A 12,006-nucleotide genomic window follows, 5' to 3' on the forward strand; every position below is an offset into this window, starting at 1 on the left:
TATTTATTCTCCACTAATCTACAGATCCAAATCCTGTAATCTTGTAGCAATGAATCCAAAATGTAATTGCCTACTGGTAATGTTATTAGAGACTCTTTTCAGCTGCTAACCCCACGCACAAGTGTGCACACATGCACTTTGTTTAGAGAGTGTGTGTATGTATAGAAGTCCTATTTTGAATTTTTAAACACTTGAGTTCTGCTTGTTCTTTTAATTTTCAACTGTCATATTCTAAATGTGTATTGAGTTTTATTACAAAATTAAACTCATGTGTATGACACATGCAATACAGTTACAAAATTGAAAATTAGTCTCCGACCTCATGACTGTCAATCAGTGCTTGAGTTTACCTTATTGTTTCTGGTCCATTATTGTAAATCTAATTTATACATGCTATTCAATAAGCTAACAACAATCTGTAAAATAAATAGGGTTTAGGATGTGAATAATTCACTTAATAGATTATCACTTATGGCATTTCCACAGCCCAGTTATTATCCTCTGATAAAACCTTAAGTGTGTTAGTTGGGGAAATCATTTACAGCATTCTGTTTCAAGGTTATTCAGTTGACTTCTGACTTTCCTAAAAAGGAAAGAAGTGCATTCAAATGGTAAAAGCAAAATACTGCAGATGCTGGAAATCTGAAACAAAAACAGAAAATGCTGGAAAAACTCAGCAGGCCTGGCAGCAACTGTGGAGAGCGAAACAAAGTTAACGTTTTGAGTCCGTATGACCCTTCTGAGCATTTAAATGGTACCTTCTATGACATTGGGGAAGTGGTGGCATAGTGGTATTGTCACTGGACTAATATTCCAGAGACCGAGGGTAATGCTCTAGGGACCTAGGTTCAAATCCCACCACGGCAGATTTGGAAACCTGGATGTTGTAAAAAACTAATGTCCTTTAAGGAAGGAAATCTGCCGCCCTTACCTGGTTTGGCCTACATGTGACTCCAGGTCCACAGCAATGTTCTTAACTCTTAAATTAGGGAGGGGCAATAAATGCTGGCCTAGCCAGTGATGCCCACATCCCATGAATGAATAAACAAAAATAACTTCAAACTGTTTTACAACCATTGAAATACTTTTGAGTCACCTGTAAAAAAAAAACATGGCAGCCAATTTGGACACAGCAAACTCCAACAAATAGCCATGAGATAATGACCCAGATAACCTGTTTTTTTTATGTTGTTTGAGGGATACATTTTGGCCAGTATGTCAGGAATAACTGCCCTGCTTTTCTTCAAAATAGTGCTATGGGATCTTTTACAGCCATCTCAGTGGGCTGACAGGTTCTTAGTTTAATGTCTCATTTGAAAGATGCCCTTTGACATTGAGGGACTCTCTCAGTACTGCATTGGAGTGTCAGCCTGGATAATTGTGCTCAGGTCCTGAAGTGGGACTTGAATCCACAACCTTCTGAGTCGAGGACAAATGAATTTGTCACAGTTTATCATATCATTTGACCCCCAAGCTGTGAAGCAGCTGTCTAATAGCTGAACTTCTTTGTTGCATGTATCATTCAAACAATGTTCTCTTTTCAGCTTTTCCTTAAAAGTAGTAAATCATACAATAACATGGCAAATGAGCATTATATAAACTCTCAAATTAAATGGTTTAGCTCCTTATTCGGTAATAATAAAATTTGTTGATTGCTGTAACTTAGTGCCAATGAAGCAACGCCATGTTAGTCGTTAACAATGATCCAGAGAGAAATGTTTAAATCCTGGCATTGATTAAAAGTAAATATGCTGTCAGAAAGTCTGCTGAAGATGATGAGAAGTTTTGTAATACATCATTACAAGTTATTTGTTTTCTTGCCCCCTTAGATACAGCTCTCTTCAGAAAGAAAAACAGCAAATATTGGAGGGCCATGAGAAAACTGTAAGGCAGATGCAAAATCAGCATGATTCTGAGCTCAACTACGTAAAACAGGAGCATGCACACTCAGCAGCTAAGGTATACAGAGACCACTTTCCTCCTTGCTGTACACCTGTATATAAAGTAACACAATTCATGAATTTAAACTCATCCTGTTTATCATAAAGTCTTTGATATATAAAATTGACTGAGTTATGCATGTCTGTTCCTTCAATTTGAATACTGGAATATGTTTGCTTGTCTTCATTTGGCAAAATCTTTATAATTGTGTTGTGCCTCATGACATACCAGCTTATCTTTTACACTTATGTCATCTCATGTGGACACAGTTTTATTGTATTCTGAGTTTGAGTATTGTGCGGAAGTGTACCATGAGCCCTAGTTATTAACCTCATGGTTATTTGTTCCAATTTTTCATCCTCTTGCACCAGGCAGCTGATGTTATTGAAGAACTGGAACAGAACATCTCACAGCTGAAGAAAGAACTGCAGGAAAGTGAGCACCAGAAACAGCAACAGCTGAGGGTAGGTTCTCAGAAGGCTCAAGATAGGGACAGTGATCACAGAATCATAGAATGGTTGCAGTACAGAAAGAAGCCATTCAGCCTGTCATGCCTATGTCGGCTGTCTGCAAGAGCTACTCAGCTAGTCCCATTTAACTGCCCCTTCCCTGTAGCCCTGTAAATGCTTCCTCTTCAGACAATTGTCCAATTCCCCTTTGACAACCACAATTGACTTTCAGACATTGCATTCTAGATCATAACCACGCTCTGTTTGAAAAAGGTTTTCCTTATATTGCCATTGGTTCTTTTGCCATTCATGTTAAATTTGAGTCCTCTGGTTCTCAACCCTTCTGTCCGTGGGAACAGTTTCTCCCTAACTACTCTATCCAGACCCCTCATGATTTTAAATACCTCTATCAAATCTTCTTTCAACCTTCTGTCCTCTGAGGAGAACAGCCCCAGCTTCTGCAATCTATCCATATAACTGAATTCTTTCATCCCTGGGACCATTCTCGAAAATCTTTTCTGCACCCTCTCTAATGCCTTTGCAGCCTTCTTAAAGTTTAGTGCCCAGAATTAGACACACTAAACCAGTTGAGGCCAAACCAGTGTTTTATAAAGGTTCATCATGACATACTTGCTTTTGTACTCTTGTGTCCCTACTTATAGAGCCCAGCATCCCGTGTGCCTCATTAGCCACTTCCTCAATCTGTCCTGCCACCTTCAACGATTTTCTGACACATCCAATGAGCTCCCTTTGTTCCTACACCCCCCCACTAGAATTGTATTGTTTATTCTACATTGCCTTTCCTTGTTCTTTTTATCAAAATGTATAACTTTACACTTCTCTGCATTAAATTTCATCTGCCATGTGTCCTCCCATTCCACAAGCCTGTCTATGCCCTTATGTAGTCTATCATTATTCCCCCCTCAAAGTACACAATAACTTGATGTTTTGTGTCATCCAAAAGTTTTGAAATTGTGCTCTGCGCACCCAAGTCATTTCATTAACATGGATCCAGAAAAGGAGCGGACCTGGTACTGGCCCTTTGGGTAACCTCATTGTAAACCTTCCTTCAGTCTGAAAAATAACCGTTCACCACTGTTCTCTATTTCCTGTCATTTAGCCAACTTCATATCCAAGATGCCATTGTCCCTTTTATTCCGTCGGCTTCAACCTTGCTCACAGCCTGTTATTTGGCATTTTAACAAACACCTTTTGGAAGTTCATGTATACCTCATTAGGTTCATCGCCACATTTGAGCATAATCGTAATTTGGGTGTGACATTTCTTGGAAAAATAGAAATATGTTTTAGTCGTACAGTATGTTCAATTGGTCATCATTGAATATTGTTTAAACAATTATTTAAATTGTTTTGGATCCATCAGGCAGTCAAAATAGTCAAACAGCATTTTGATTGAAAGCAATTCAGGAAAATATGCTGAAAATTTTCAGTAAAAGACCTAACCTTCTGTTTCATGTTAATCTGCTTGTCATTGTCGAGTTTGAAATTGTGCACCTCTATATTCATGTTGTTTTTGACTGTGTTTAATTTCTTTAAAAAAAATTGTTACTACATAAATACACCTGAGCACATTAGGCTGACTTTAACATTGAAACATGTTGGTGAAGATTAGAATAGCCTTGTGATCTGCTTTCTAGATTCATCTAATAATCAATATGATATGTGGTGCAGGTCTAAACAATGAATGACATGGAAATGATCCAGTGCAGTGTAGACGTTATTTACCTGCACTAGAATTAAAAAAGTTTTTTAAACGGTCAATGGTAATGGTCCTGATTGTTCTTCATTGAACACTGCTCCGGGATGTAGCTATCTGCATGAGGACAGGATAAGGTCTGGCTGTGATGACCCCAGTTATATGGCAATCTGATAATGAGTGTAACCATGGTAAACTTTGACTGTTCTCCTTCTCAATCTGTCCAACCTTTAACACAACTGATCACACAATCCTCCTCCAAAACCTGTCATTGTGGATTCTCCAGCTCAAGTGTGGACCTCACTTCATTCTTGCTTAGTAACTCCAAATCAGAAAACACCCTTGGTTTGTGATACACCCTACTACTTGTTCCTGCTGCTTTACAGCTCCTGACCCATTCTTCAACTACTTGTTTCTTGAGAAATCTCCCATATAAAACTCAAAACTAAAAAAAAATCATCCCTGCAATTTATGGCAATGTGGCACACATGGGATGTCCCAGATAGAGGATTAAACTAATTAATTTTAACTTGTTGTGAAACTGTCTTCTATGAATCCCATGAAAACAATGGTATTCCTCATTTCAGATGAGTCCCTTTAGTAGTTGAGGTGAATTGTATAGATGCATTTAGAGGAAAGCTAGATAAACACGTGAGGTAAAAGGAATAGAAAGGTATATAATACTGTTAGATGAAGGGGGGGTGGAAGAGGGTCAGTGGGGAGAATAAACACCGACATAGACCGGTTGGGTCAAGTGGCTTGCTGCTGTGCTGTAGACTCTATTTAAACCTATGTAATCCTCTGACATACAGATTGAGGGCAATGAAAGGCAAAAGCTAGATTTGGTATAAGCCTGCACCATATGTTTGATAAAGACTATGACCTGCATGGTATTGGCAGATATGACAGACCCAAGGGGTCTAAGAAGAGAAGACAACACAACAACATGTATTTGGCTGCTTGAGTGGTTGATGCAGCACTGCTGGTTGTGTGCACATTGTCAGTCCTGTGCGAGCAGATATGAGTTCCACATGATAATGAGTATTTTTTTTGTACATCAGTAACTGAAATGTGTCAGTCACCACTGGTAATTTTATTTCATCAGATAATCAATTGCATGTTTATGGGATGCAAAATCTGTTGCTACTTTGATATCCTAATGAATTGAGCTGAAATGGCTTTTTTGTGTTTGCTACTATAGATGAAATCGCAGTAGTAATGCTGTGATAGATTAGTGGGCATTTAAATGCTCTCCTGTTATACACTCTGCTTCCTTTGAATACCAGTTCTTTCCTACTTGTACATTTTCTTATCTGCTTTTTCTCATACATAAGGAAATTTGTGTAATGTGACAAACTCATGACCTAATAGTGGTAATGGGCTCTAAATCCTGAGACTGCTTCTATTGGCTGGCAAGACTAACAAAATGGCAGAGATTTAAGTATTCGCAAAAGACAAAGGGGAGTTAACAAAAAAATTACACAGATCATAGTTAGGATTTAGAACACTCTGCCACAAACTACTCAAAGCAAAGTTCATTAATTTGTAAAAGGAAATTAAATAGTTGATTAAAACGGAATAATATTGAAGGGTACAAGAGTCAAACAAAAAAAAATGAGCTTAATCTAGTTGATTTGGGGAACATTTTAACCAAATTGGCATGGAGAGAATGTACTATTGTGGCAAGAGGAGGGGAAAACAAGATGTTAAAATAAAGGGGCAAGAGGATTTGGGAAAATGAGAAGAGAAATCAGAAAAATAACAAAGAACAGCTCAGAAGGAAGTAGGAATTAAAGAGTAAGACTGCCAAAAAAAAGTCAGGATTAAGAGATATGCATGTGAAACCTAAAACATATCAAACAATTGGAGAGTTAGAAACATTAGTAATTTATGGAGGGACATGATATGATATGCAGGAGGCTTGGTTTAGGTTTGAAAAGTATTGGGAACTCTGATATTCCTGGCTATAACATTTACAGTGTCAGTAGAAAGTGAGAAAAGGTGTGGTGACAGAAAACAAGTCTGTCATAATGCTCAAATGTAAGTATATTTTTAGGAGTTGTACTGAGACAGAATCTATATGGGTAAAGTAAAAGAATAGGTAGAAAGTAATGCAATTCCCTTTGTGCATTACAGACCACTGAAGAGTGAAGATTAGAGAGAAGGGGAGATTTGTATAGAGTTCAGAGATATGTAAAACAACAGCAATAAAATGTGGCTTATAACTATCCCAAAATAGACTAGAATAAAGATTATGTATGGTAAAATTGGGAAATGCTTTTTAAAATGCCTCCCAGACTCATAATTATAAAAAATGGACTTGATTCTGAAAAAACCGAACAGAATTCAAATAATCAAGTTCACCAGGTCAAGATGGTATACACCCTAGACTCTTGGCAGAAGCTGGAGAAGCATAAATTAGGCAACTCTGGACATGTTGTTCTAAAAGCAGAATCCATAGCTGAAGATCAAATTATTGAGCAGTTGAAATGCTAGGAATAAGGATAGTCAGCATTTTTCATTGTTTTCTTCAAAATAAATTACATTGTAAAGAGAATGCAGTAGATGTGTGCATGTGTTTTTTGGAAGATGTTTAATAAGGTAGGGATGATTTCCTGACCCTCCCGCAATCAGGTATTGGACAGCCACAGTGATCTGGATTTGTGTTTTGGGCCTGCATGTCCGCATTGAACTGTGGTGGAATTTTATGGGCCAGTCCATTAACATGATCCAGTCACGTTCTTCGCAGAGCCCTATGCTGAAAAACAGAGCTAGACACAAGAACACAGTTGACCTACCTATTGTAATCTTTGCCATACCCATATAACCTGGATTATCTCTCTCTATTCGTGTGTGCATTTTGGCTACTGCATCAGATCCAAGTCAATCGCTTCAATCTCTTTTTACCCCTCTTCTAATAATCCTGCTGTGGCCCTTCTTTGCAGTATACTCATTACACTTCTGTGAAGCATCTTGGGATAGTTTTCTATGTTAAAGGAGCTATGTAGATGAAAGTTGTTGACTTCTGTTGGCGTCACCAAAAAGAGGTCAGGCCTGTCCCCACATGGGAGGAAAATCAGATAAAGAATCCTCCTGAAGGCAGTGAGGGAGGATTAGGAGCAGGTCAGCTGCCTGCCTTGCCTCTTGCAACTAGCATGCAGTTGAGTGAAACAAAGGTAGAAAGGTGGGCATAGGGGAGGAAATGAAGAGCTTACTCTCAATTAAATAGACAGAGGGTGGGATTTCCAGCCCCGCCTGCCACAGTGATCACCCGGTCCCACTGAAAGTCAATGGACTTTTGGCTGCCCCGTCATATCTCCTCTCCCCACCCCCCTGATGTGGCTCCCACCACGGCAGGGCCAGACAATCTCAGTCAAAGACACAAACCATTGATTAGGTTTCAGTTCTTTTAGTTTAATAGCTATTTAAAAGACAAGTGAACCTAGTAAAACCTAATTGTAATTTGAGATCATTAGTTAACGATGTTTTATGTCAGTGAATGAATGCTTGTTTAAGATGTCATTTCTTTTCAGAATGAAGCAGGAAGGTTTGAACGAGAAAAGCTGCATCTGGAGCACCTTCATGAAAAGAAGGTAATGAAATAAACTACAGAGCAGTGAGATGCCTGTTATTACACAATTAGTAACACTGACAACATATGGACTACATTGGGGCCATCGGAAGTTGTGTATGAGTCAATAACTGGATTTACTGCATCACTGAAAGGAACTTTTAGGACTTGAGTAGAAAAGTTCACACATGATATTTAACCAGGAATTAAATTTCGCTGAATGATTTGCAGTTTAATTGATGGGTATTTATTTTGTTGTGCTTTAATGGATGTACTAAAACACACAAGATGAGAGGAGAACCTGCTACAGTATTGCAATATGGATTCCACACGTTTGATTATGGCTCCAGTTGGTAAAACATATGAATGTTTCAGATTTGAACTTACATTAAGAGTCCATCGGCCTTGTAGAATGCAATTCAAATCCGAAGTCTAGAAGTAGTAATTGAAAGTTGAGGAGGACGGTTTCTACGCTGTTGAATAAGTGGACGCTGGGACTCGCTAGAAATAAGTATCATCACTTTGATCACCACGGGATTAAAATGGATCACTCACTGAAAGAGCAACACTGGGCCAATTCGAAGCATAGTCATCAGAGCATTACAAATAAAACAGATTATTACACAATTCCCTGAGAGAGCTCACCATTGAGGCTATAGAGTTTGTAAGTGTAGCCCCCAACCGCTATAAATTGGAGATGACATTGCACATGTTCAGAATTACCATTCTTGAGTATTAGTTTGACATTTTTCTTGCAAGGAAAGCCATATGAATGTAATGAATGAAACAAGACCAATTTATTTAATGTGAGAATTGAAGGAGGAAGAGCAAGTATTCAGAATAAAAGCAAAAGATTGAATAACAATCAGTGAAGGCAAAATTCATTAAAAGAAAGTCTGTGGTACAAGGTAAAACGGACATCTACCTTGCTTAGATACAACATGTAGTTACAATCTCTGTACTACCTTTGTTGTTTATTACCAAAACAGATGAATTGGTAATTAATTTAGTTGCTGTTTATGGGATCTTGCTGTGCAAAAGCAGCTGCTATATTTGTCCATGTAATAATCCATGCAACTCAGTCATTTAATATTTTGAGATGTTTGTGAAGGATAAGTTAATTGCCCTTGACGTTCATCGCATTTCACGGGGTTGTCTACTGGCTAGAGCCTACACTGAATTATGACAGATGTCAAAGCAAAATTAAATTGGAAATGTTGACATTTATGTAGCACCTTTGATGACCACAGGTCGTCCCAAAACACTTTACAACTGATGAAGTACTTTTGAAGTGTAGTCACGGTCGTTGTGTAGGAAATGGTTAAAGGCTGACAGGAAACGGTGACTAAAAACGATGAGAATAGGAATTAAGATTGCAGACAGGAAATGTGCGCCATAGATTTGTTAAAATAAATGTAAACCTGTCATCAGGTTACTTGACTTGCTTCTCAAGTTTTGTTTCCCTGTTTTCTTAGAAATGATAAAATGAACATTAGTAACCCAAACAGGAACAAGAAACGTACACTGAGGAAAAATTGTAATTCCTAATGATGATTTGCATCTTGGGGATTTATAGGACGATGATGGATATTAAATTGATACTGGCCTGATGTTGGTAATCCAATCACAGCAGCAGTTGGAATGAATGAATGTAATGGGTGTGTATGTGTATAGAAAATGGAATAGAATTTTCATTTTCTGTTTCATTGTCACTGGTGCAGTTAACCATATTGTGCATTTACTCTTTCTTTGTAAATAAGTGAAAAGTTCAATAAACACAGATGTATACACCTCCCAAGAACAACTGCACAGAGGGTGACTCTTTACAGAAACACCATCTCTGTGAAAAATTATTTGCCAGACTTATTATTTGCTTCCCAAACACACTGTCCAATGACATAAATCATGGTGAACGTATAACTGCATCACTTATGGATGATGATTTGTAACAGAAATGTCACCAAGCATTTCTGATTTTTTTTTAAATAGGAAAAATGCTCGCTGTATGTTTATTTTGGATGCAGTATCCTTTCAACTATAAAGTAAAAGGAGCAGGAACATTCTTCTCTTCTGTACATTGGAAAACCATAAAATAACCAGTTGCAGTTAGTCCCGGATGCTATTGTTATACAGTACCTGTTTTATGTGTGGCATTGAATGAAAAGTTACAGTGAAACTATATGGGATGGCATCATTGACTGCTGTAAGCTACCAATCAAGAATGGTGCAACCTAAAGAATTCTATATGTGCACAGCACACCTGCTTTATGCTGATGAACTGCTGCTTTCTGTCCCAATAAAGCTGTAAAAGCTGGCAACAGTGCACAAGTTGTAGAGCCCAGCAATTTGAACAGCTGCAAGGATCCTTTTTATGCCTTCAGGGACTGGGAAATGATGGGCAGTGTTTCCTCTAAGGTGTTTGCTGGAAGTACCACAAGGCATGGGAGGACCCCTAATTTTCACTAATGTAATAAACAAGACTCAATGAAAGGGAGATGAAAGAAATTGAGTTTTTAAAATATTAGTGCTGTATTAGTTATGTGTGTAAGCCACTGATTAACGTTGTAGTGGGTGCAGTGTTTGTAATAGCAGAAACACTAAAACTTGAAAAGCTTCCTTTAAAACTGTCAGCGCAGCAGGAAATAAATATCAAACCTAGTAATTTATAATTAATTTATTTTATGGGAAATATTTCCTTCCCCTTTATTCACTTAGATCTCTAACCGCTATCTATGCCCAAGAGGGTATTCGAACAACCTGGTCTATGATCAGTACAGTACCACTGTTGAACGAAATGATTGGATGCAATTTGGAGTATTTTGTGAAGTACAGCCTGTTGTTGTTCTCCTTGTAGCTTTCCAGAACAACATGACTGACACCAGGAACTCAACAATACAATGGATTTCAGGCATAAGCCCGGATATCGCCACTCCATGATGTCTTATCTGTGTTTGGGTTTTGAAATGCAATCAGTTCCACATGTCCTATCTGGCTTGCTGTAGTCATGTGACTTCTGCCATGTGGTATTCCCTGCAGGCAGCCAGCTTACAGTTCAGTTCAGTTCAATAAAGACTTCAGACTAGAAAGGTGCGAAGGATGGTTATTGGCAAGTGAAGCTTGATGAAAGCAGTAGCTTTCTAACTACATTTTTGATACCATTTGGGAGATACAGAAGTTTGCACATGCTATTTAGCATTTTCACAGCTCCAGAAAAATATCAGTGCAGAAGCATGAGATAGTCAGTGATCTTCCTGGAGTGGAAGCCATAGTGGATGATCTGCTAGTCTATGGCTGTGGAGACACAATGGAAAAAGCCATAGCTGACCATGTTCAGAAGTTAGTATGACTGCTTGAGAGAGCTCGCCAGATGAAACTGAAGAGGAATAAGAAACAATTGCAATTGAAGATGCCTGAAGTCCTGTACATATGTCATGTACTGACAGCAAAAGGCCTTCACCCAGATCCTGACAAGGTGAGAGCTGTAGTAACAATGCAGCAACCAATAGATGTGAAAGCAGTGCAATGATTTGTTAGATTTGTGAACTATTTAGAAACATTTTTGCCTAATTTGTCATCGAAGTATGAGCCATTACGCAAGCTCCTTGCCAAGGATATGCAGTGGTATTGGGACACAGTACAAGAAGCAGCATTCACTAAAATCAAACAACTAGTAACAACAGCACCAGTGCTTACATACTATGACATCAGTGGTGAGGTCACCTCGCAGTGACCTCTAGATCAACATGAAGCAGCAACTCTACATGCTCTGGAAGTCATCAACCCAGCAGAGACATTGAATCTGACAGACAAGCACCTTGTTCAAATCAAGTGAACTACCCAACAAGATGCAATACTCTATGTGCTACAAGAAGTAGTGATGAAAGGATGGCCTGAGAGCATCAAGATACACCTATGGTCACGAGCTTATTGGGCATACTAAGATGAATTGACAGCCCAAGATGGCATCTTGTACAAAGGAAATAGAGTCACCATCCCTAAGGAGATGAGAGGAGAGATGCTGAAGTGCATCCATACAAGCCATCAAAGAATTCAGTTGAGTTTGAGGAAGGCAAGAGAAGTGCTCTACTGGCCAAACATGAGCAATGAAATTAAAGACCATATTAGCCAGTGCGGTGCTTGTAATGAGTACCAAACTAAACAAGCATGGCATCCCAGACAGACCATGGATGAAGCCAGGAGTAGACCTCTTCACTCTAGCAGGAACTGATTATCTTGTCACTGTAGACTACTATTCTGACTACTGGGAGGTAGACCAGTTGACTTCAATAACGACAGGAGAGATAGTAGAATAACTGAAAGCACACTTCA

General features: G+C 38.6%; 1 protein-coding gene across 7 annotated transcripts in view; it reads left to right on the forward strand.

Annotated features, from left to right (window-relative positions):
- The window catches only part of cep112 (centrosomal protein 112), a 425,679-nt gene that overhangs the window by 190,371 nt on the left and 223,302 nt on the right, over nucleotides 1-12,006 (forward strand). For all 7 annotated transcript variants that reach the window (XM_041216547.1, XM_041216546.1, XM_041216549.1 and 4 more), the window contains 3 exons: nucleotides 1,830-1,959; nucleotides 2,313-2,405; nucleotides 7,640-7,699. In XM_041216547.1, the coding sequence (XP_041072481.1) occupies nucleotides 1,830-1,959; nucleotides 2,313-2,405; nucleotides 7,640-7,699 (283 nt within the window). The remainder of the gene's footprint in view (nucleotides 1-1,829; nucleotides 1,960-2,312; nucleotides 2,406-7,639; nucleotides 7,700-12,006) is intronic.

Source organism: Carcharodon carcharias, chromosome 22 (genome assembly GCF_017639515.1).
Source record: "Carcharodon carcharias isolate sCarCar2 chromosome 22, sCarCar2.pri, whole genome shotgun sequence".
In the NCBI taxonomy this organism is placed as follows: domain Eukaryota; kingdom Metazoa; phylum Chordata; class Chondrichthyes; order Lamniformes; family Lamnidae; genus Carcharodon; species Carcharodon carcharias.